Raw genomic sequence first — 26958 nt, forward strand, 5'->3', positions numbered from 1 at the left:
CTGGGGTTAAGGGAGGGGGGCACCCTATATATCTTTTATTTACATTACAAAATAACAAATAGTGGGTATTGTTAATAAAGGTGGGGACTGGATACAATACAGTAATGAAATTGTTGATCTTCTATTGCATAAACATTATTCGGCATAGAAATGACCAATATATTTATAAATCATGATTATTTCACCAGTGTAAGGATTAAAAACATTTTGTCTTAGAATAAGCAACTCTCGATATTACCGTCCCCAAGGACGCCAGCTGGAAGCCGCCTTCGCCTATCAAAATATACCGACTCAATCCGCGTACCCGGCGGATGCGTGCGCAATTCCTACTCACAATCAAGGTTGCTGTCGGTCATCGCCGATTAACCCGGGTGCGCCGGATTATGCTATGTATTAATTAATTCGTGTCAGATTTAAGGGCTGTAATGTAAGAAAATATTGTACCGTGTGAATGGGTTGTCAAGAATACATGTCCTCATACCAAGTTAAATTTCATATATATATACGGTATAAACTAAATTTTGTTAGTTTGATCAGCCAATGAAATTGTGTATAACAAGTAAGATTGAACTATGAAACTACAAAATTCATATCAGACATGAAATAGAGAAAACACCAGTATAGGAGTTATTGCCCTTTCTAGTTGGATATAGATTATTTTTATTATTTTTATTATTTCTTTGATTGTGCATAGAAATATAAACTTTTTCAAAATCAAATATTTTGCCTGATTTGTTTTAGATACCCAGCGAATGAAATTCCTGAAAACGCCATATTAAATAAAGGTTATAAAGGTGCACAATGTAAATAATTTAATCCTATTCTAAGCGATACAATAGCGATACATACAATAGGCACATTTACACCAGCATTTGGTTAAGGCGAAATCAAGGTTTTATATGGTCAACTATGTACTCACTGTAATTGACAATGACTTGAGGATGTGAGCAAATTGGGATAACTCCTATCACAAAATCACAAAGTACCGAATAGTCTTTTAAGCAAAGACATTGTCTGTTAACAAATTGCATCTAATATTTTTCACAAGAATGGGTCAAACTAAGGTTTAAACTTTGCCAACTTCTTTTATTTACGGTGATCAAATCATTGAAAGGGGTATTTCAGAAAAAAAATGTCCCCGTTACGGATCACAATATCGATCATTTTCTCCTGTCTTGAATAATTCAGAAAGGTGCAGTAAATGTCATAATCGGCCATTACCTTTCAATTCAGAAAAATAATGCACATGGAAAGGTAATGGGAACTCGTTCTAGATAATTGTGATAGTTTCAATGTCCATAAACTGAAGTAACATCGGGGATCCAAATGGCCTATTGCGGTACTGCTACAGCTTGGTCCAAATTTGGTTTATTGACGCAGTTCATTGGACTGGCTTTGGTTCTCTCGGGATTTAGTACTATAGGATGGATGGTTACTACAACTGTCCAAGACAACACGGACATTATTATCGGTCTATTCCAGATGAAAGATTGCTCCACGGGAAGTTGTGCAACACAGGCACTCTCATCTGCGTATGAAAATAGTATGTAGCTTAAAACTTTTATTTCACTTTTATTTCATTGCATTATGAAGAGAGAGAGAGAGAGAGAGAGAGAGAGAGAGAGAGAGAGAGCACCTGAGAACCTGGCTTGTTCAAGGTGATTTTCTTTGCTATATCATAGATAGATAGATATATAGATCTAAGGGGTGTTTGTATTGTAGGAATATAAATTTGGGGAAATATATATAGAAGCATGGGGTAATTTGCGTCATTAGGGAACCCGGTTATGCAGAAATGATCCCCTTTCCTATTCATTTTGTATCCCTCTAAAATAAATTACACAAAATATTAACCCCACGGGTGGTTATAAGATAATCAAAGTGAATTTGTAAGTAAAATTCAAACATTCAAGTTTTGAAGCCTTAATTGAACAAGAGGCCCAGGGGCCTTATAGGTCACCTGACTATCATGTAACAACCTTCCAATGTTTGAATTAAGTTTGTGTTTAAATATAAAAATCTTACTTTTGGATGGAAGAAACATTGAATAGCTATGTGGTCAGCCCCGCCTTTGCACCAGAACCCCTGACCCAGGGGCCATAAATTTCAGTTTTGAAAGAAGCATCCTTGATCATCATTATCATACTATTAGTTTGTCTACTTAATACCCAGCAGCAGAGGAGAAGATTTTCAAAGAAATAAAATGCATTTTCACTATATGATCAATAGGGCCCCACCCTAATACCAGAACCCCTGACCCAGGGGCCATGAATTTCACAATTTTGAAAGAGGCATCCTTGCTCATCATAACCATGCTATTGGTTTGTCTACTTAATACCCAAGGACAGAGAAGAAGATTTTCAAAGAAATAATGCATTTTCACTATATGACTTATAGAGCCCCACCCTAGCACCAGAACCCCTGATCCAGGGGCCATGAATTTCACAATTTTTAACAAGAGGTACTGTGAGCAATGCTCACTAAGAATACCCCCTGCTTAACCCAATCTCCCAAAGGGTGTTGGTAATAGGTATAAACTACCTCTTTTCTGAGTGTTGCTACTTCGATGTCCAGTGCGCATGACCTTTGACCTTTTGACCCCAAAATCGATAGGGAACATCTTCATCCCATGGGTAGTCCATATGTATGATATGGTGACGGTAGGTGGAAAGGATAACACTTTAGAGCCCGGAAACCATATTGCTACTTCAATGTCCAGTGTGCTTGACCTTTGACCTTTTGACCCCAAAATCGATAGGGAACATCTTCATCCCATGGGTAGTCCATATATATGATATGGTGACGGTAGGTGGAAAGGATAATGCTTTAGAGCCCGGAAACCATTGCGTCTACAGACGAACGGACGGACGGACAGCCCGATTCCAGTAATCCCCCCCACAACTTGTTGTGGGGGTTATAAAGAGGCATCCTTGCTCATCATTACCATGCTATTAATTTGTCTACTTAATACCCAGAGACAGAGAAGAAGATTTTCAAAGAATTTCTACATTTTCACTATATGACCAATAGAGCCCCACCCTAACACAAGAACCCCTGCCCCAGGGGTCATGAATTTCACAATTTGGTAGAGGGCTCAACTTTCATTATAATTATGCCCACAGTTTGGCTTCTTGATGTCCAGGAGTAAAGAAGAAGATTTTTTAAAATTACACTCATTTTGATGGTTTTTGCCCCACCCCTCAGGCTCCAGGGGGGCAGGGACCGCGAATTTCACAATTGTTGTTCCCCTCCACACACAGATGCTATATGCCAAAATTGGTTGAAATTGGTTCAGGGGTTTCAGAGAAGAAGCTGAAAATGTTCAAATGTTAACGCACGACGCACGTCGCACGACGCACGACGAACGACGACGGACAAAAACAGATAGCAATAGGTCACCTGAATGAATTCAGGTGACCTAATAAAAGTAGAAAGTAGACATATAATCATTAATTACACGGGAGTCTTTTGTTTGAACATTGAAGTTGTATATTGAATAATGCATAAGTGTGATGCCTCCATATAAGTGAAATAGCTTTGAAATCTTATTAAGCTAGGCCTATCTTCAAATTATTCAACATATCCGTAAACGAATTAAAAAAGAGTTAGTCAATAAATACAGGTAAATATAGCTTGATTCAATTCAGGTAGAAATAGGTGAACTTCTTACTGATTTCAATACATTTGAAATTTTCTTTGATTGGATTAGAGATAATCTAATGATGTGAAGATACACGTAGTGCCAAATATGTGAGAATATCAGGTTTAAATGTAATATTTAAACTTATTTTTGATTAATTAGACCCATCTTCAAATAATTGAACATACGTATAAAAATTAAAGATAAATTGTGTTCAATAAAATTTGCTTTAGTTACATAATTTCAAGTTGTTTCAGTGTAATGGCAATAAGTGAATTTTGGATGTCCAGTTCAATTGTAGATAAGTTTAAATAGTGGAAAATAATCAAAGATGGGTTTATTTAATTGATAAGGAGATGTAACTGAATTAAAAGTAAAAATCTTTTGTGGATAAACACCTAACTCCGTGTATCTTCAATCAAATTACAGATAAGTCAAACCATTAGAGCTGAGACACAGCAGGGGTTCGTGCCCGCATCCCCAAAAACTTTGAAAAAAGGAAAGGGAGTAGCAAACGGAATCTATCAATTAAAGGCAAAGAATGTGTGTTTCTTTATCGAGTACGAATCAGTGACATTATCACCGAGATACAAAGGGGAAGAAAGCGCGCATGTTTGTATTCATGATTCACCGGACATTGGGCACATAGAGTATTTGGGATATAGGTTTGCAGGCAAAGCATGACCAAAAAAAAAAACAAAAAAAAAACGAATGTTATAGTGATCGAAAATTTAAATGATATGTTGCTAAAATAGTCATACATGTACAATTTACCGAAGAAATAAAATGATTTGGTAAGCAGGTTTTCAGAATATTCAAAACATGATTTTAAAAGATCATTAGATCTCCAGAAGTGGTTCACCATGGCAGATCGCAAGACGTATAATTTCATTAATGTGTTGAACTGTTACTGTGTGTATAGTCCCCCCCCCCCCCGAAATTAAAAACAATAGACCTACCCCTGCCCATGTGAAATCCCCATGTGAATCAAAACTAACCCTAACCCACCCATGTGAAATAAAAAAAAATAGACCTGATAATTACTCCAAAGATCATGACTCCAAAATGTGTTACAGGGTGATCACGTATATGTAATCTTCAGAAGTGACGGGCATGTTTTTAAAAAATATAATAACCGTCAGTAACAGTTTGCAAGATGTGCAATAACATGTACATGCCTCGTAAGGTTGGTTTATTTCTTATATCTTACTCTGAATATGTTGTCCTTTAAATTTTGACAGCTGTTTTCTGTATAAATGACAGGTAATAACCTACATTTTTGCAGTTGCTCTCCTAACACCGGAAGTTGGGGACGTGCTTACCATTGCGGACCTACGCTTCACACAAATAGTATTAGCAAATAGTGTGTTATAAAACATACGTTACCCATTTTTTTATTATTATACTGAGTTTTAACAGGTTATATTATATCTATGACAAAAACAAGGTTTAATTTCTTCGTTTTTAAGGAGAAAACATTTTAAAATATGCATTTCGCCAAATTGTAGCGTTGCGAAAGGGGTGCCATAGGCGTATTTGATGTTTATTTCTGTCCAAGTCACAGTGCAATTGATACCGAGAATTAAAAACAACAGACGCATGGAATTGAAAGCACAATGGTAGCATGCGATATAATCAGGGACGTACATGTAGCATCGTGTAAAATAATGGTTGGGGAGAAGTTTATTTCATAATATTGCCTGAAAATTCTTGACATGTAAATGAAAAAAAGTTCAAACGTCGTGAGGGAGGACGGCATGGGTTGATCTTTCAGTTCCATTCATCGATTACATTTTCACTACCATTCACGACAAAGCTGTTTTAATAAGAAGAGGGGGGGGGGGTGTTATCTATAGATCGACCTCTGCACGTAAAAATATCCAAATACTTTGTATGTAATGATAAGGGGGGGGGGCAGATCCATTGTTGCTACGTGTCTCATAATTAATTGAAGTGCAAAAAAAGAGTTGTAAGTCGATGTACACAAAGCTTAACTTTCAAAAGATTGAATCACATGCAGGAAAATATTTCAACAACAAAAAAATACACTAGAGATACCAATTCGCGATAATTACCAGTAACAAACTCTGTTTATCTGTACTCGGTGTACTGATAAACAGAGGTTTTGTCCAGTGTTAAAGGATAAATAGATAGCGTACAGGTATGCGTTGACTGCGGTGTGTTTTCAGGTATATTATATTGAGTTTTGTGTTTTGGTTGTCGAAAATATTGACAAAGATTAGTAATGAAGAATTGCTGATATAATAAAGACAGCCTGATTCTGATCTAAAGAAGTTACGGACTGTTATTATTCACATAATTTGTTACATCACGACCAAACATTGCTAGCGAGAAAATCACACGAGGGACACACACAGACTATTTTTAGACCATTACACTTCATGCTTAGGTAGATTCTTTAATTTGTGTTAGCGTACCGCCCCAAAGCACTTTAGAGTATTTATTTTAGATACTCTACATAGTGCTTTGCCAAAATAAAATAAAAATAATAATAATAAATAAATAAATAACCCGCTTTAGCTATCGATCTTAATACTAATGTTTTATTTTGATAATTTTACAGATGTAAGATATGTCATACTGTCATTGTATTGTGTTTTATTGTTGCATTCCTCACCGCTACCCTTGTAAAGCGTCCTAGAGCAAGTTCTTTTATATAAAGCGCTATAGATGAATTTTATTTATCGATTATTCCTAATTGGCGATTGATTGCAATCAAATATTGTACATTTTCTATTTATCCCCTAGATGACATTGTCAACCGATATGCTGCGCGCCCTCACTAATCAGGGGGAAATAACTCGTACAGCATTGTGAAAAAATGTGCTGATACTGTTGGGCAATATTGTGCTATAGGAAATTTTTTACCACATTCATTATTTTCAGAAAATGTTTTAAGTATGTACACACCATTTCTTGTGCTAGCTGATCGGATTTGTTTAGCATACCACTTGTCTAAAATACAAAAATCTTTATCTATTTCACTTTTTTTCACATAGGTGAAATTGGTTGATCACCACAACCATTAACTTAATATTGGCAAATGTTATATGATACAAATCGCTAAGATTTGATCCATTATGTAAGGCCATACTGATAGTACAGGTACAAGTGAAACCCTTTCAATACAACTTGAATAAACCGCAATTTTTTTTTTACGGAAATGAGACTTGTCATTTTTCTTTTACCGGGTGGTCGGGATGCAACGCTGGGTTTAATGATCGTTGTTCTGATAGTATCAGTTCTCACCACAGTCCTTTACAGTATTTATGTTCCCACGGATGCTGCAAGATACAGATGCATGATCATTATCATAATGTGCTTAACTTTCTTGGCGGGTAATTTAAACTTTGACACTCATTACCTTCTGACAACTAAATACATACAGATTTGGATCTTCACATACAATTCAATGGTGTATAACCGTGACATTTTCCTTTCAGCTCTGTTTACTCTGATTGGAGCCATTGTCTACGCCGCCTCAGTACCTAATGACTTCTATTCGTCCTATTCGGTCGGGCTCGTCTTAATAACCTCGTTATTATTCATTTGCGCCGGATGTATGCTTATTGGTCAAGCCCAGTATTCCGACGGTCCGATAGTCCGACGGTTCAATATTCCGACGGTCCGATAGTCCGACATGTTGACCATCACCAAAAATTTTAATTAACGGAGTTAAAATTTATTCATCTCAGACATTATTTTATGGATATTGCCAGAAACCGTCAAAATCGACACGGCCTGATTATAAATCAGACAATCAATTTCTGACCAAAATCATTCAAGTATGAACTTACGGCGGCGTAGAAAGGCCATGTATAAATATATTATTCGTTCGGACGAATTAGTTATTTGTTCGGACGAAATAGAAAATCGGTCGGACAAATTAGCAATTTGTTCGGACGAATTAGCTATTTGTTCCGACGAATTAGCTATTTGTTCGGACATATTAGTAATTCGTTCGAACAAATTAGTAATTCGTTCGGACGAATTACCGATTTGTTCGGACGAAATAGAAAATCGTTCGGACAAATTAGCAATTTGTTCGGACGAAATAGCTATTTGTTCGGACTAATTAGCTATTTGTTCGGACATATTAGTAATTCGTTCGGACAAATTACCGATTTGTTCGGACGAAATAGACATTCGTTCTTACAAATTAGCAATTTGTTCGGACAAATTAGTAATTCGTTCGTACGAATTACCGATTTGTTCGGACAAATTAGTAATTTGTTCGGACGAATTTGTTATTAGCTATAAGGCAACGCCAATGCCGTAGTCAAACATCGTAAAGTGTTGGTAGAGGAGCACAAAACTTAGATTGGGGCACATGCTAAAATGGGATTCAATTCCAAAATTTTCCATATAAACGTCATGAAGATGGCGACGGTAACCTAGATAATCACCCCCAACCCCTGAAATAACAAGCTAAATATGGTAGGAATCCCTACACCCTGCTCAGTCTTAAAAGTTTGAAGTAGGCCTCAAGTCCCCCCCCCCTCCTCCCCCCCCCCCCCCCCCATTCCCGAGCAAAAGTTTATTGAATGAAAATTTTCTGTATAACGGGGCATAACACAATCAATAAGGAAATCAATTTTTGTATGGGACGACAATAATGCAATTGTGCGCCAATCAGAGCCTATCTAAGTTTTTCAACGCAAATCTGGATATCCGAATTTTTTACTAATTTTATGGTATACCTTTCTTTATAGCAAATAACAATTTTTGAACAGAAATTTCTTGCACTAGAATTAAGGGGAGGATGTTATCAAACAACATTTATTATAAAGATGAGGATCTCGTTTGGGGTCCCAGAAGTGTAAGGAGGGGGCACATACAGTAAATACATACTCTTGTCCCCACCCCCTACCTTTGAAAGTGTTAAGGGGCACGAGCAGGCGCGTGGCCTGGTTTTTGAAAGGGGGAAGCTGGGGGCCAGCCAAAGAGGATTGGTGGGGGCGGGGGGGGGGCAGCAGGACCAAAAAGAGTTTTAACATGTAAAAAAAGAAGAAAGGGAAAAACTTTAAAAAGTGGGGGAGGGGATCAGGCCCTCCTCCCCCCCCCCCTCCCTGACGAGTATCCGCTGTCAGCCCTCCCTACAAGCCTATAGATATCTGTATATATATGTATACCTACATGTATCTACATAGCTCTCTATAAAGACACGATCAAAATGTTCCTTAAGTTCAGCATACATACAGACAGACAGACATACATACAGACAGACACACAGCGAGTAGGAATGAATGAACCCACGGGTGATGGAGAAAGGAACGAAGCGTAATTAACTGTGGGTTTCCGACGATGCCGAAATATATACATGTAGATGTACCTGTAAAGTGCGAAACGAAACGAAATCTACCGAAACGAAACCCACCGAAACGAAACGAAACAGATTGTATAACCGAACTCTTTTATTAGAAATGGTATCTTAGGCCTCTGTGAAAATTACCACATATAAATAAAATTCGCCTCCCCTTTGATGTAGGCTTTCAGCTTGACTGATACACAGTTTTAAAAGCTGGAAAGGGGGGAGGTGGTGAGTAAGCAAAATGTACATATCCGAAGTTGATTGAAAACCATGTGCAATTAGTTTCAGATCAATAAATTTCAGAACGGAGAGTTACAGTCTCAGAGGTCTGGCGAAACACACTAAATAAGGGGTGGGTCGCTGACGTTGGATCCGCCTTTGGGCATAGATACGTTATTTGAAGAAACTGGTGTCTGAGAAATTGAAAGCAGGAAGAGCTCTTAACCTTTTATTTTATCTCTAACTGCTGAGGTTCGAGTACTTTCAATAATGGAAAAAGTTACATAGTATACCATATTATATGAATGCAATTAGGTAAGATATATATACATGTGCTATTAAAAATTATTATTGATATGTAGTGAGTCTAAATATAATTCTATACATTTGTGGTGTTTCTAAGACGGGGAATTGAAAACGGGACGGAAAACCGATTTTTTTTATGCAATAATATCAGGAGGAGGTCAGCATTTTGTAAACTCAGAAGGCTTATGAACAAGGGAAGCAGAAATTACAAAGAGAACGGGAAGACATACTCAGAATCCACCGTTTGATATACTACATACAAATACACAATATCCACATGTATACATAGATTTGTCTTTAGAGCAAAAAATACTGAAACGTGTATTTATGCCGAATTGTAACCCTCTGTTCTAAAATTTATGGATCCGAAACTAATTGCACATGGTATTCAATCAACTTCGGATATGAACTTTGTGCTTACTCACCCCCTTCCAACTTTTAAAACTTTATATCTGTCAAGCCGAAAGCTTGCATCAATGGGAAGGCGAATTTTATTTATATGTGGTAACTTTAACAGGGGCTTAATTTTAATTATTATAATTAATAGAGTTCGGTTATACAATCTGTTTCGGTGGGTTACGTTTCGTTAGATTTCGTTTCTTTTCTTTTCGCACTTTACAGGTACCCGATGTAGGTCGAACCCGTTCAAAGTTTTCCCACTGTGCGATGTTTTGCTCTTGTGACGTAAAAAATCGCTCTGGCACACGGCACTTAATCCTGTTTTCTGCTGCCTATTACATAGCGATCTCTTATATATGTGGCCACAAATTATCGGAGTTTCGGACTATCGGACCGTCGGACTACCGGACCGTCGGACTATCGGACCGTCGTACTACCGGACCGTCGGACTATCGGAGTGTCGGATTATCGGACCGTCGGAATACGTTACACCTCTAGGATGGCAAAATTCCTCGTCGACCCAAAGGTGTCTGGGTTTACAAAGAATACGATGATTATCCACGCACACCAAACCAACGATCACCGCCAAGGGAGACTTCAAGGTCAATTTCTACTCCAGGAAAGGCGATCCGACTTCACCATGTCCGGGAGCCACTCTCGTTACAGATCTCGCATGTTACGCCCCGTCGGTACGGCACTCCTTTGTCCGTTCAACGTTATGATTATAAAGCAAGATAGAAAAGGGACCTGTATCTCGCGATGGATTTCATAATATAAACACAGAATAAAGGGTTTTCAAGTTTGTTATTTCAGGATCCACGCCCCCTTCCAAATGAGTTGAACAGCAATTTGTTAAAATAAGGCGAGGTAAGTCTTCGAATATCAAGAACGATCCGAGCAGACAAAAAAAGTATATCAAAGTTTCCTTAAAGAGTAAATATTCAAAATGTTTCAAATTAATGTTTCCGTAGGTAGGGTGGGATACAAATTTTAACTGGGAATAAAAAGAGAATACAAATCTTTTAAAACCTTCTCTAGGAGGAGCTACTCCTTGATTAGTCATATTGATATGCAGTCATCCTCAGGTAATACAGACTCAAGCTTGTTCCAATCATGGCGGCTTCCATGGATTTCCTTTCCAGAAGTACTTGGATGGCAGTCTGAGGCTACATTTTTGCAGATGCTATTCTTACACTAGATGCTGGGGGTGGGGTGGTTATCGAGTCTGCCCCAAGCTTTACATAAACAGGGTACAAGAAAACTATAATTAACCCAAGCGTCAAATTCGACCGCAACTACTTAGTCGTGATCAGAACTACGTAAATTGAAAAAAAAAAGTTGAAGATAACGTTTAGCGACCAATATCATGAATCTCTTAAGTGATACGAAATTGAGAGCAGTGTCTTTCTGTCATATTCTTTTTATTTTACAGTACAAATCTGCATTATAAAGTATTGGTAATGTAGATTTTTCTTGTAATATAAGAAACATGATAGAAAGACAGTAGGCTAAAAATTGACCCCTGGAAATACCGGAAGCGGGATCAGGCATCCCCGTACACCATCAAAAGTATGTAAAGCAAACCATTTAGAAACCTTCATATTTTCATATCAAAGCTTTTTTTTTCATGCATTAGTACTTCTAGCATTAACATTTTAAATACTTCATTGCATTCGATAATATCCTATTGTATTAAGTAGCTTTCATCTCTAAAGAATTTAAAAAAAAAACAAACATGTAGAATATATATAACTATATAAAAAAAAAATAGACACTTCAATTTTTAATGAATATTATTTTAAAGAACTAACTTTTGAATATTCGGTCCATGGCCACATCGCTCACCTGAATTACATTTGCCTTGTCATTGTTCAGTAGTTGTGATTTTTAAACGAGTCTCTCTAATCAAACTTTATTACCACGAAAAAAAATCACCCCGTATTACAGCCCCAACCTAGCCCAAAAAGATCACATCATAACTGAAAATGAATTCACACAACACAGAGATGCCTCAACAGTCAACACCAATGTGACTAACATCATTTTGCTGTACTGAATAAAACAAGATCATAGATCATGGTATGACATGAAGACATTGTCATAAAAATCTATATACAGAATGCAAGGTGAAGATAACAAACAGTGATCAATCTCATAACTCCTACAAGCAATACAAAATAGATAGTTGGGCAAACACGGACCCCTGGACACACCAGAGGTGGGATCAGGTGCCTAGGCGGAGTAAGCATCCCCTGTTGACCGGTCACACCCGCCGTGAGCCCTATATCGTGATCAGGTAAACGGAGTTATCCGCAGTCAAAATCAGTGTGCCAAGAACGGCTTAACAATCGATATGAAACACGTCAGACAGCATTTGACCCAATGCGATGTTATAGAATATGAAAGCTCTGTTTTACATTGTTCAAGGAATATTGAGTAGGTAAGAATTTTATTACAATTAGGTAAAACTACCAGGGCAAGGTCACAAGATCAAGCTTCTCAAAATGATATTGATGAATTGATTAATTATTTTACGTCCCGTCGAGAATTTTTCACTCACATTGAGACGTCAACAGTTGTAGGTGAAGTACCAAAAATTCTATACTCAGCACTCAGGGCCGTAGCAGTGAGGGTTCGTAATCGTACCAACGCCTACTGTGACACGGAACCTTCGTATTTAAAGTCATATCTGAAAGACCCGTGATTCTCACTTCTAAATGCTGAGCGTTTCGGTGAAAGAGCAATCACCACCTATTTTAACGTCTTAGGTTTGACTCGGCCAGCACACGAGCGGGGCTCGAACACAAAACCTCCCGGCTACGAAGCGAACGCTCTACCACTGAACAACCGCCACCGGTCACAAAATGATAATGTCTTCCCATAAGAATATGAACGTCAAGGTCACAAGGTGAAATTTCACAAAATGATAAGGTATTGCCATAAAGAGCTTATATACAAAATATGAAATCCCTACCTTAGATAGTTCAGGCGGTATTGCATAGACCAGGAATTTTCTTCTGAAATAGGCCAAACTCCTAGGTCAAAGATGAAACACCATTGTGTGCAAGGTGTTGCCAAAAAGAATGTATAAATACAAATTATGAAAGCCCCACCTAAAATAGTTCCAAATGTATTTAATAGATTATGTAAAAGTAGGTCAAACTCTGGATTCAAGGTAACAAGGTAAAAGATCATTATATGAAATGAAAGGTCCTACCATAAAAATATATATACAAGATATGAAAGATCTACTTTAAAAAGTTCAGGATATATGGTATAGGTCATATTTTTTATTAAAAGGTCAAACTTCCAGGTCAAGGTCACAATATCACACACCATTGCATCACAAGAAAGGTCTATCCATAGAGAATGTATATACAAAATATGAAAGCCCTAACTTAAATACTTCAAGTGATATTTTCAAAGATTATTTCTATATCAGCAGATAACACCTCGATTCCTTATTGTGGTCCCGCCCTATTCCCGGGGACCACGAATTTCACAAACTTTATTTATTTTATATCAGGAATCTTTCTTGAAAATGAATACTGTTTTGGCTCAGTGTTATTTTTTGTTGTTTTTTTTTTTTTTTTTTTTTTTTTTTTTTTTTTTTTTTTTGGGGAGAAGAAATTTAAAGATTTTCCCATTACTGTACATTCGAAAGTAAATCTTTGATTAACTATTGTAACCCTAACCTACACCCAGAGACATGAATTCCCCAAACTTAGAGCTACTCTATGCGAGAAAGCTTTCTTGTAAATTTAAACTGTTCTAGCCCAGTGGTTTTGGGGAATATTTTCAAAGAATTTCCGTATATACTCGACTATAAAACTTTGCTCCCCTATTGTGGTCCCACTCTACCCTGGGGGCCATGCTTTGCATTATGTCAATAAGCCACAGAAGTTGAGACAGTGGGCCTCGGTTTTTGCGTTCTCATCCGAAGGACTGTCCCATTAGGTCGTCTCTTACGACAGGCAATGAGTACTGAGGACCTATTCTACCCGGTGTTGTAAAGCATAAGATTTCCCCCCGCATAGACTTTCCCCCCGGAAAAACGGGTCCGGGATAGACATTCCCCCCGGAAAGATGGGCCTGGAATAGAATTTCCCGTTACGAAGAATTAACCCGGGTCCAACCCAACCCCCCTTGGAAAAACCGTCCCAGTATAGAAATTCCCCCTAAATGACAGTACACCCCCATTCTTACATTTTAGCTATGTATCTGTTTCCATTTCTATTACTAGAATTATCTTGCTTATTTAGACCCAGTAATTCTTCTGATTATTTGTGTGTGTGTGTGTGTGTATCGTGAACAATCATCATCTTATGATTTTTTATAAAAAGGAAATTGCTCAAATCGTGTAATGGTATATCAAAATTCATTCAGACATCTTAAGTCTTTATCGTTATTTACTAGTATCTAACATTTGAATTAGTAAAGTTGGGAAGAACTTAAATGATTTTTTTAATTTAAATAAACGAGAAAATTTAATTACTTTTATTTATACAGTTCATCTATTTTACTTTTCAAATATTTTAATTATACATCTTATAGTCGATTTTTTACGAAAAATCCTACTTATATTGACCATCGTTAAAGTCTTTTGGTAAGCATATTGTATTTACAATATGCATTTCAAAGTTTTCAGCATGTAAATCCAACTTCATCATGTCAACAACAAAAAATATTCGTTTGTTTTATGAATATCGTAATATCAATGAGCGCATATCTATTTCCTTAAACTATTATAACAAATGAAATCCGGAAACAAGGGGGGGGGGGTGTTCTATATATACCAGGGCGATTTTTCCGCCAAAGGGGAGACTCTATACTGACTTTGTACATAGGGGGAAATTATATGCTGGGGCGCAATTCCGGGCCCGTTTTTCGGGGGGGGGGGGGGGGTCTATGATACAACACCGGATCTCCACGGGACAAAACATATCTGATATACATATTACATGTAAAAGCCCTACATTAACTGGATACTGGATATTGGACTACAGGGGCTTTGCAATTGAGGACTAACCAAATCACGGTTAGGGTGGTTCGGGAGGGGTTGTCCCCCTCCCTTACGGGAGAAAATATTGAAGCAGAGCAGCAATTTCAAGCACATTAAATTCTTATCTTTGAAATGATAGGGGGGAGGTGCGATCTCCATATCCCTTAATTCCGCAAGTGAGACTGTTAGTTAACTCTATGATAAAATTTAGAAGATATAAAACAGAAAGAATTTTGATACAAGTAAAAAGTTTCATATATTTTTGGAAAATTATCTAGATGTGCAATATTTAGGATTAAGATCAATAAAAATCCGAAGTATGTAACATTTGATAAGGGTAATTTTCGCATGGGGCGCCTCTATGCCGGCTTGATTAGATCGTGTCGTATACGTACATTTAATGATAGAGTGAAATTTCAGTGTTTTTATTGAAGAAAATATGTGGTTGTCATAGATAAAAAACTCCGCACTTTTATCGTGTCCAGAGTTAAATGTCGTACTTTTAAAGGTATTTTGTTGATTAGGAATATGCATTGATTGATCTCTATTTTACGATCAAGTGTTGCATCTATATATTTTGGAAAATGAACTATACGTGATGGCTGGTCGAGGGGTTGGGGAAAGGGTGGGTGCTTTGATCAGTCCGCTACTAAAGTTTTCCTAGTAATGAAGACAGTATTAGTTCTTCATTGTAAAATCTATTTCCAATATCAACCTTAACTACTTCAACTCCAGTAAAGCTTCCACCAAAAATTACAACAAACAACAAATCATCGATACATAAATGTTCGAGATATGTCTCTAGGCAGTGTCAAAAATAACAACGAAATCTTTCTTTGGAAGCGGAAGACCATAATGATAACAGAGATAACAATGAGGTCTTCAGTTGGAAGCGGAGGACCTGAATTACAGTAAACAAAAAACCCATATATACTAGACTAGATAGGTTAGGGTCAATGGCTTATGATCTCGTGTCTGACGAAGCGTAACGTGTAGAATTTAATAGGGTAGTTTGTTAATTGGGAATACAAAATGACTGACTAGTGAGACCACTAATTTTTTCTTATTTAAGTAGTGTCAAGAACAGCGAAATCTTCCGTTGGAAACGGAAGACCTTAATGATATCTTATTCAGGTTTCCATTTGGGAGCAGAAGACCTTAATTACAAGACTTGTTCGGTTAGGGTCAATGTGTTATGTTGTCGTGTCCGACGAAGCTTAACGACTAGGATTTAAAAGGATAGTTTGTTAATTGGGAATACACAATGACTGACCAGTTGGGCCACTATATTTTTTTTTTATATCCGAACTAAACATCGTGTGATTATTTCCTGTACATATATGAAGTATTGAAATTGTACATTGTATAGAATATCAGGGACTAAGTAGAGTGATTGATCAGTATTTTCCGTTCAATGCCATTTCTATCTGGTCAAAACGAGCCTTTTGTCAATTTTGGACCATAAATCCTGCAGGAGGAGGGGTAGCTTCTGCTCCTCCGCCGCTAAAGTTTTTTTGTTTTTTTGTTTTTATTTCAAAATATTAAAAAATAAACACCGCACGATTATCTATTCTAAATATTTAAATTATTCAAAATGTTAACGTTGTCTATTTCAACTTTCAGTATAGTTAGGAAGCTAAGTGAATAACGCTGATATCCATTGCCTTCATTTACCTAATTATTATAGATCAACACAATTATATTTATACGTTTACTTAAAAAAAGTGGCGGATCCAGGGGGTTAAATTGCAATATGAATACTTTACTTTTGAAGAAGAAGAAAATAGAAAACCCAAACAAATAGAAACCCCAAATAAACAATGAAACATACTAATAAAGATCACAGGAATTTATCACGTACAAAATCAGTATCTAGGTAGTATTAGTGGGTTAGTGTCTGACGAAGCGTAACGGTCAGGACTCAATGGTGAAGTTCGTTAATTGGAATTACACAATGACTGACCAGTGCTTTACGTCCAAGGGCAAAAATGGGCCACTTGTCAATTCTAGAAATTGAATTGTGCGAGGGAGAGGGGGATGTTCGCTCTCTGTCATCCACCACTAAAGTTAATAAACATCATATGGTGAATTCCTTAACATGTATATATGTAAAGTATTCAAAATGTTAACATTATATCTACTTGTATTTTAACTTCCAATAATGTTACAATGATAGGTGAGTACCGCTGTTATAGGCATCACCAAAATTATCTAGCTAGTGGCGGATCCAGAGGGGTAAGAAGTAGGCATAAAATCGTGATAACAGTACTTTGCTTTTGGAATAATGATAAATAAACCCTGACAAGACAACCCTGATATATATATAAATGTCCGTGATCATGGAAATGTATCACATAAAAAATCGATGACTATAAAGTGGAATAACAATTAATTGTCAATGATAACAAGTTTCATTGCGAAGCAGACCTTAATTACAATAAACAAGTACATCCATACATACAAGACTAGTTCAGATATGTTGTCATGTCTGACGAACCGTAACGAGTAGGATTTAAAAGGGTAGTTTGTTAATTGGGAATACACAATGACTGACCAGTGTCCCCACTACATTTTTTTTTAAATTTCCGAACTAAACATCGTGTGACTGTTTAAACCATACAGATATGAAATATTCAAATTGTACATTGTAGAATACCAGGGACTAAGTAGAGTTACAATGGCAGTAGTTTTTTTAATTGGAAGTACACAATGACTGACCAATATTTTCCGTTTGAAAGTGCCATTTTTATCTGGTCAAAACGAGCCTTTTGTCAATTTTGGACCATAAATCCTGCAGGAAGAGGGATGACTTCCGCTCCTCCGCCTCTAAAGTTGTTTTTCTAATTTCAAAATATTAAAAAATAATCCTCGTATGATTATGTATCTTAGATATTTAAAGTATTCGAAATGTTAACGTTGTTTATTTCAACTTTCAATATAGTTAGGAAGCTAATATTAAGTGAATAACGCTAAATATTACCGCAGATATCCATTGACTTCATTTACCTAATTAGTAGATCAACACAATACGTCTACCTAATAACTGGCGGTTCCAGGGGGTTAAACTGCAATATCAATACTTTGCTCTTGAAGAAGAAGAAAAAGGGGGAAAAACCAAAGAAATAAAAACTCCAAATAAGCAATGAAACATACGAGTAAAGATCATAGGAATTTATCACGTACAAAATCAACTCACGACTAAGTAGTGTCAGTGGCAACATTAACGGTCTGTATTCAATGATGAAGTTTGTTTATTAGAAATACACAATGACTGACCAGTGTTTTACGTTCAAGGGTAATGTCTATCTGGTCAAAATGGGCCGCTTGTCAATATTAGAAATTGAATTGTGCGAAGTAGGGGTGGGGTGTCGTTCTCGGTTATCCACCACTAAAGTTAATAAACATCATAACATCATATGATGAAGGCATGCCTTTATATATATATATATATATATATATATATATATATATATAGTATTCAAAATGTTTACATTATGTCTACATTTATTTTAATTTTCAATAAGTTAGAATGATAGGTGAGTACATGTACCGCTGTTATAGGCATCACCAGAATTAATTTAGCTAGTGGTGGATCCAGGGGGTATTATAAGAAGTAGGTATAAAATCGTTGTAACGGTACATGTACTTTGCTTTTTGAACACTGATAAATAAATCAGATAATCCTGATATATAAATGTCCGAAATCAGAAATGTATCACAATACAAAATCGTTGACTAAGTAGTGTCAATGGATTGATTTAAGGTTTCATGTCCAACGAAGCGTAACGATTATGATTTACGAGGGTAGATAATTGTTAATTAATTGGGAGTACACAATGACTGAACAGTGCTTTACATTCAATAGTCGTGTATATCTGGTCATTAAGTGGCTGGGGAAATAATTAGTACTATGCGTGAGGGATGGGAATTGGACGGGGGATCCGCCCATTCGCCACTGAAGTTATAATTTGAAAAATAAACATCGTATAGTTAAATTCTTTTGCGTATACAAGGTATTCAAAATATTAACGTCATCTATTTTATCATCCAATGAAATTAAAATGATAAGTGAAGACTGTTGTAACCACACAACTTGTGTAACTAATTAGTGGCGGATCTCGGGGTTAATACATTTGTAAGTAGACCTAAAAATTTGCGATAACATTGCTTTGCTTTATGAGTAAAAAAAGTCTACAATATTCATAAAACATTGATACACAAATGTCGAAAATCATAGAAGTTTATCACTATAAAATTTAGAACACTTAGAGCCGAACTTCCCTAGAGTCTAGACGTCTGTTAACCGTTTATTCGGATAGTTGGTAAAATGGGTAGTAAAAACCGGGCCGGGCCGGGTCAGATCACCTTCGTAATCCGAATTTTTTAGTTTTCTTCGTTATTTTATTTTCGTTTGGTGTGAAACTTTTTAATCATAATGTGAATGATACATTGGATCTTCGCTACAAAAAAATACCGCATAATTCTGCTTCACTGTGAAAATATCAATGTTTGTTTATTTCAGGTTGGTAAAATGGGTAGCGAGGGAAAATACACATTTTTCTGCGATTACGGTTGAACTATGTGACACAACAATGAAACTACACACGATTTAGATAAATATTATGATAATTTATCACCAAAATGCTGTAGCACTTGTTATGCGAGTCTTATATATTTAATATTCATAATTTATTAAAACCCGGGCCAAAAGGAAACCGGATACGGTAACCCGGGCCAGATATTAAAATTCCGAATAAAACGAGGATGTTAGCTATCACGTGCACGATCTCATGAAACGTGACATTGCACGGTTCTTGCCACTTGGAGGTATCCTCATAAGAACCATCTTTTTAATTTAAATTTTAACCTAACTATCATTAAGTTACTTACGACGTCGTATTCGTGCCAATTTAACCTAGCAGAAAAAATAAAAATAATCATTTCTACGATTTATTAAATGGTAGAAACGATGTAAAAAGTCGTTTCTACGATTTAGAAAGTCGTTTCTAGGATTTAGAAAGTCGTTTCTACGATTTAGAAAGTCGTTTCTACGATTTAAAATGTCGTTTCTACGATTTAGAAAGTCGTTTCTGCGATTTATAAAATCGTTTCTACGATTTAAAAAATCGTCTCTACGATTTAGAAAGTCGTAGAAACGATTTAAAAAGACGTTTCTACGATTTTTAGGTTTCGGGTGACATTGCTATTGCTTGTCGTTTGTCATCGTGCGTTAACAACATTGAACATTTTTAACTTCTTGATAAGTATGATCATTCCAATTCCTTTCAAATTTGGAATGAAGCATCTTTGGGACAAAGGGGACATAAATGGTTTTCAGGACTGGCCTTAAAGGCAGGGCAAAAACTGCCACAGAATTGAATAATTTTCAACAATCTTCTCTACCACCACATATATGTAAGAAAAACTAAATGCATAGTGATGTAGAGCAGGAAGGCCTACCAAAATTGCAATTTTCATGATCCTCAAATTTAACTTAAAAAACAAGCATATGCAGACTTACTTGAGTGCCATTTTGAAAATAAAATTTATGTACATATACTGTGTTGTTAATTGTTTCATTTAAAAATTAGATATATAATACCATCATTTTATATTATGAATATGCACACTTCATATCTTGATGTTTTAAGATGTTTTTAATGTAGTTCCACACTCCTGTGACGTCATATGATTTTGCGAAGTCAATGATTTAATGACTGGAACATAAATTTTGTTGGAGTCTTTTTCAATAGTTATTGTAAAAAATCCTGTTAGCCATAACATATTTCAAAAGTCTTAGTTATATTTGAATAGTCAATGATATGGTTCAAAATATTGAATCCAAGGACAATAACTCTGTTTTCATTAAATTATTTATCAAGTCCATTATGTGATAGATTTCCTTTATTTTTCACAAACGTTTTACGAAGGTGATAAGGAATCATTAGCTGTGTCCTTTCATGAAATTACATGAAATTTTAATCCACAAGTGATTTTGAATAGTTCAGCTGTATGGTGCCAGGTCTCAATTTTTTATGGGAGTGTACATACTCTGGAAGCTATAGATTTGAAATTATTAAGGAAAGGTATGGATTTTTTTCCATAAATAACTATAACAGATGTACATCTACTAATATAAACAGAAAAAATGATATGTAAACCATGCTATAAGAAAAATGTGTCCACATTTGTTTGTTTTTTAACATTTTGGAAGTAACGCTAATTCAATAATTTTGCACATATTATTCTAAAACTTGATGAACATATTGAAAATGACATGTGTTTTAGTTATTGACATGTTTCCTGATAAAGAAATGCAATTGAAAAAATATTTTGTTGTTTTTGTTTTAAAATAACAGCAAATAACTGTTTCCAATGAATTTCATAAAAATCTACATAGGGGTACATGACTTCAGTAGTGCCTGTAATGAAAATTAATATGGAAAACCTTAACTGTTTTGCCTTTTATTATTACTCTGAATGTTAATTTATTGATTCCAAACACAAAACTGATAGCTAAACCCCAAAAATCCAGGACTAAGGACCCACCTTAAATTATATATCTTATATTAATGAAGAAATGAATACTAGCACTATAAATACAATATTTTAAGTCATTATTATACAGATCATAATCAGTATGGTTAAAATGTTTTTAATTTTTAATAAATTACCATTTTTTATTATTTTTATTTTAATCAGGCATGGTATACAAAGTAATTAATTGCTCTCCATATAATCCTCTTTAAACTCTATCTTCAGTTTAAATATTCATAAAGTAGGCATAATTTATCAGTCGGTGATATTTTCTAGGACCATTATTATTGGTTAATTAATCAAAGCATTAGCAATGAAATCGGAATAAATAACGCCGGCCTGGGTCGACCGCATCCGGTTTCCTTTTGGTTTGGAAAAATCGCCGATAATTAAAATAAAAGGCATTTAAATGGTCAAATAATGCATTAAGTATCAAATTCAACTCTATGTGAACTGAAAAAATGCTAGGTTTTCAGCAGCAGATGCATATTATACAGAAAATATGCAATAATGTGTGTTTTGGTCTCGCTACCCATTTTACCAACCAGATTTCATACAATCATTGAATTCCTTACCTATAGGTAATATTATGTGCTAAAATTTGTGGCGAAGACTAAATGTATCATTGAGAATATATTACGTACGTTTCAAAAGAAACAATGACATATCAACGAAGAAAACTAAAAAATTCGGATTACGAAGGTGATCTGACCCGGCCCGGCCCGGTTTTTACTACCCATTTTACCAACTATCGTTTATTCGGACACGCCTGTCAAAGTCTTTTCGACGCTTAAGGTAATGGTAGCAATCGGAGAAAGTACTTTGACTTGAGAATGAATACGATTGTAGAAGGGAGGGAAAGATGGATCGAAGCATGCATTTTGTAAAACGATTCTTGTGTTGTTAAATAATCGAGAATCTTATTTGACATGTCTGATTCGGTTCACTAAACAACTTAGCATCACCTAGCAGAGTTCATCTTTCACCGTAAGCACTTAACACTAATTTTAGAATATGTAAACAAGTTGTAAGCTAGGCCTATTCCGTAATTCAACAACATATCACAGGAACTGGTAATTTAATATGTAGTAATAATACTGCTACCCTTTATAAAACCACAAGGATGGTGGGTGACGATAATTTTAAGAACTATTTTGAAACGAAGTTTTGAGTGAAGTATCAGCCCTTGTAGGTTTTCCCCCCCAATAGCAGCTGATTAGGGGATGGTACGGTCTATGGTATATACCCACACTATTATTAATACACTGACAAAATTACCATTTCCTGTGAACATATTTTAACACCTGACAACATATGAAGGGTTGTGAATAGCGAATGTGAGCAACTGCATGTGAATGCACGGGCAATGAAAGTTGATGTAAATAGATACATGTAGTATGTGCATGTATATATATTTATACATGCACATACTATATATTTACATTAACTTACTGTGCCCGTGTGTGAATGAGTATTTCATAGTGTTCTTGTCTGCTTGTTGCAATAATATAGTCCCGTCCAATTTTATATGGATGTTTTTGTGCAAGGGTTATATGTATACAATTAAAATTGCATGGGGAAAAGTTTAGTAATGAAGAGCTCTAATATCCTTTATTATCTCTCATGCTTTTTATACATTTATTCACAAACACATAGGCCTACACATAAGAGTTTATAATTACTATATATATCTAAAAATTAATGTCATGCCTTGGCTTTTAAGTACATTTTAAGAATCATGACAAACAACACTTTTTAAGATACAATTTTCTGTTTTATTGTTATATTCATGGAATAAAAATCCCATCCTGTGTTTTATTTGGGATATCTATTCCCATTTATGCTCAAATAGGATATTTACTGCCATTTCATGTTCATTATGGGACATTTCCTCCTATGGACATTGTATCCCATATTAAGTTTAAATATGGGAGTTAAAATCCTATGGGAGAAATTATATTTTTTCTCCCATAGGATTTTTGGTGGGAGTGAAAATCCCCCAAGTGGGATTAAAAATCCCTCCAAAATCCCATGGGATTTTTTGATTTCAGCTGAAATATCTTAAAAACTACAATAGGTACAAGTGTAAATGTTGGTGCATGTCTTGTGAACATAAAATCCCATCTTTTTTTGTAAAGGGTTTATTTGTATCCTTAATAAAAGGGTTGGCGAAACTCCGGACTTTTGTCGTGTCTGAGTTAAATGTCACACTGTTTACTTTAATTTGTAAAACATTTTAGGTTTGACGCGGCCATGGTATCTGTCTCTATCTGTATCTGTATCATACTCAAAAAGAACTCACTGAGTGAGTATATATTATTGAGGACCTTGGTGTGTGCGCCTGGAGGTATTAGTCGTGCTGGTAACTTTCCTGCAGAGCTGACTTGAACTCCTCTGGTTTGTGTGAGCGTCGAGGTATTAGTCGCGCTGGTAACTTTCCTGAAGTGCTGACTTGAACTCCTCTGGTTTGTGTGAGAGTGGAGGCATTAGTCGCGCTGGTAACTTTCCTGCAGTGCTGACTTGAACTCATCTGGTTTGTGTGAGAGTGGAGGTATTATTCGCGCTGGTAACTTTTCTGCAGTGCTGACTTGAACTCCTCTTGTTTGTGTGAGAGTGGAGGTATTAGTCGCGCTGGTAACTTTCCTGCAGCGCTGACTTGAACTCCTCTGGTTTGTGTGAGAGTGGAAGTATTATTCGTGCTGGTAACTTTCCTGCAGTGCTGACTTGAACTCCTCTGATTTATGTGAGAGTGGAGGTATTAGTAGCGCTGGTAACTTTCCTGCAGTGCTGACTTGAACTCCTCTGGTTTGTGTGAGAGTGGAGGTATTAGTAGCGCTGGTAACTTTCCTGCAGTGCTGACTTGAACTCTTCTGGTATGTGTGAGAGTGGAGGTATTAGTAGCGCTGGTAACTTTCCTGCAGTGCTGACTTGAACTCCTCTGGTTTGTGTGAGCGTCGAGGTACTAGTCGTGCTGGTAACTTTCCTGCAGTGCTGACTTGAACTCCTCTGGTTTGTGTGAGAGTGGGGGTATTAGTCGCGCTGGTAACTTTCCTGCAGTGCTGACTTGAACTCCTCTGGTTTGTGTGAGAGTGGAGGTATTAGTCGCGCTGGTAACTTTCCTGCAGTGCTGACTTGAACTCCTCTGGTTTGTGTGAGAGTGGAGGTATTAGTAGCGCTGGTAACTTTCCTGCTGACTTGAACTCCTCTGGTTTTGTGGTGTTTTAGGTGCCTCCGGAAGTGAATTCCAATCCAAAATTGTTCTTGGTGTAAATTAATTCTTATAGATGTTTGTAGATGAAGAAATTAATTTTATTGCTTTAGAATGATATTGTCGTTTGATCCTTTGGTTATATGTGCATCGAGTCAGTGGGGACGGCCACCAGGTCATTTACGATCTTGAAGAAGAATGTTAATCGTTGTATTCTCCTTCTCTCCGCTAATGGCGTCCAATGAAGTTGTGTCATCATCTCGGTGACACTACTCCCGCGCCTGTAGTCATTCATAACAAAGCCAGCTGCTCGTCTGTGGATACCCTCGATCGTATTTTGGTATGAGCGGTGCTCGAACTCACAACCTCCCGGCTACGAGGCGAACTCTATACCACTGAGCTACCGCGACCTGTCTCTAAAATAGAACTCACTTCCACCTTGAATATTTTTTCTAACAGGCATTGTTTTTATGAGTTACTGTATATAGAAATAAAAATCGGTTACATTATTAAGGCGGGTCCAGGAATTGCGGCTGTGGGGGCACAACTTTAAGAGACAGGGGGTCTGGGGGCCGCCCTGAGGCCCCCGGTGGGTCCAGGACTAAGCCCTGGTGGGGACCCAGGGGGGCGAAGCCACGGGAAAGCTCCTGGATTTTACAGATCTCGAAATATGTATCCTCTATGTAGTCATTTTTACTATTTTCTGTCATTTTTCATAAGGTGAAAATAATGAAATGACGCAATTTTAAGGGTTTGGGGGAAAATGTAAGTTTTCCCAATAAAGGTAATTCAATAAATCACAATATTTTATTGATTTTTCCGAGAGTGAAATATTGCTTCTTTTATCGTCTACATTATTCTAAACAAGAGACCACGATTTACATTAAATTTGAAAATATTAGGACGGGGGGGGGGGGGCACTCTAATTCTTAGTATCTAAAACCTCAGACAATATCAAATCGCTTAGATTCAAACTAATGAATCAGCGATATTGTCTGTGTTTAGAACCGTAGTCTACGTCATAAATTGCCAACAGTTCAAGATTATTTCACTTTCCTTTCGATTATTCCATTAGATTATAAGTAAACAAAAAGACGGGATATGACCTGTAAAATGTTGTGTTGACCAATCTGAATTAGGTCACGTCCGTATGTGATCTAGATTATTTCAGTTGTATATTTAAAAATGTTTCTTATCAATTGCATACACATTCTACCTAATTCGGTTAGATACAAGTTTTTTAAAGTTATTTTCAGGTGCCACAGTAAATACCGGTACGTGAAAACGAGTTTTAAAATTCCCAACACGAGAAATGTTTCATCTGAATGTACAATAATCATTGATACAAAACTTCTTTATTACATGTAACGGTGACTTCACAAGTTATTCTCTCTCTCTCTCTCTCTCTCTCTCTCTCTCTCTCTCTCTCTCTCTCTCTCTCTCTCTCTCTCTCTCTCGAATACGATGTGTAGACAATACAAAATGGCAGCCGGAGGTCATAGGTCGTTTCATCGGTAAACGTGACATCTTGAACACATTGAGTATGTCCTATATCAAATCGTGTTAGAGAGAACATCTTCATTCTCACTATGGAATCTCCAAACCAATCTTTCCCAGAATTCCCGAGCAACGATGAAGAAGAAATGGTGGCTGAGGCGGAGTACATGTACAATGCAAGGATGGAGGTGTTAAAGAGGGAGTTGGCTCAGACAAGGAGGAATTTCCGCCGGGCGTGCCAACAAATAGTCCTCCTTAACTCCAGGTTGTCGGAGGTGCAGAAGAGACACGATCGGGCCAGGGCGATAAACTCCCGATCATTCCAATACTCAAACCGCCTCCAGATGGACATCAGTGAAGGATTCAAGAAAGTCTACAGTGAGTATGCCGAATCCCAGGCTGAGGAAAACCGAAATCTGGAGATCCAAATATTCGGCGAAGTTCTAGTCGACTCTGACGAGGAGTATGAGCCTGTCAACTAGATAAGAGAAGGAAACCTTCCCTAAGCCAACCGTTCTGAGGCGGTATCAAAAACCAATAGCCCTTTTCAGGCCCATACCAATTATTTTGAAATGATACCTCTCAATTAACGAAATGCGATTCTATCATTTTCTCATGTTAACCTTATATTGTATCATCTACATTTCTCAAAATAAGAGAAAAACATGAATCGTTTGATTCGCCTCCATGGTGCTTGTCAATATTGGGTCTACTTACTGATATAGATCAAAATTGTTCACGTGGATTATCAAAACTTACTTACCACTTGTTTGGGGAATGTGGTTCTTTGTATAAGGTGTGGCCTAGGATCAGCTCAA

The 26958-nt window shown here is 36.6% G+C and overlaps 1 protein-coding gene across 1 annotated transcript; it reads left to right on the forward strand.

Annotated features, from left to right (window-relative positions):
• Nucleotides 1–1234: 1234 nt before the first annotated feature.
• LOC125676662 (uncharacterized) lies at nt 1235–26622 on the forward strand. Its single transcript, XM_056158968.1, has 4 exons — nt 1235–1540; nt 6850–6999; nt 7105–7243; nt 26211–26622. Exons 1-4 carry the CDS (start codon nt 1327–1329, stop codon nt 26620–26622), a joined length of 915 nt encoding a protein of 304 aa, XP_056014943.1. The 5' UTR covers nt 1235–1326.
• The last annotated feature ends 336 nt before the right edge of the window (nt 26623–26958 follow it).

The sequence above is a fragment of the Ostrea edulis genome, chromosome 3 (genome assembly GCF_947568905.1).
Source record: "Ostrea edulis chromosome 3, xbOstEdul1.1, whole genome shotgun sequence".
Taxonomy (NCBI): Eukaryota; Metazoa; Mollusca; class Bivalvia; order Ostreida; family Ostreidae; genus Ostrea; species Ostrea edulis.

Bases quoted from the DNA above. Each gene is read 5' to 3' on its own strand.
- LOC125676662 (XM_056158968.1), top strand. From the start codon at position 1,327: ATGGCCTATTGCGGTACTGCTACAGCTTGGTCCAAATTTGGTTTATTG. The intron at 1,541-6,849 runs ATAGTATGTAGC...TTTTTCTTTTAC, and splicing joins ACTCTCATCTGCGTATGAAA to CGGGTGGTCGGGATGCAACG. The intron at 7,244-26,210 runs GTATTCCGACGG...AAATCGTGTTAG, and splicing joins ATGCTTATTGGTCAAGCCCA to AGAGAACATCTTCATTCTCA.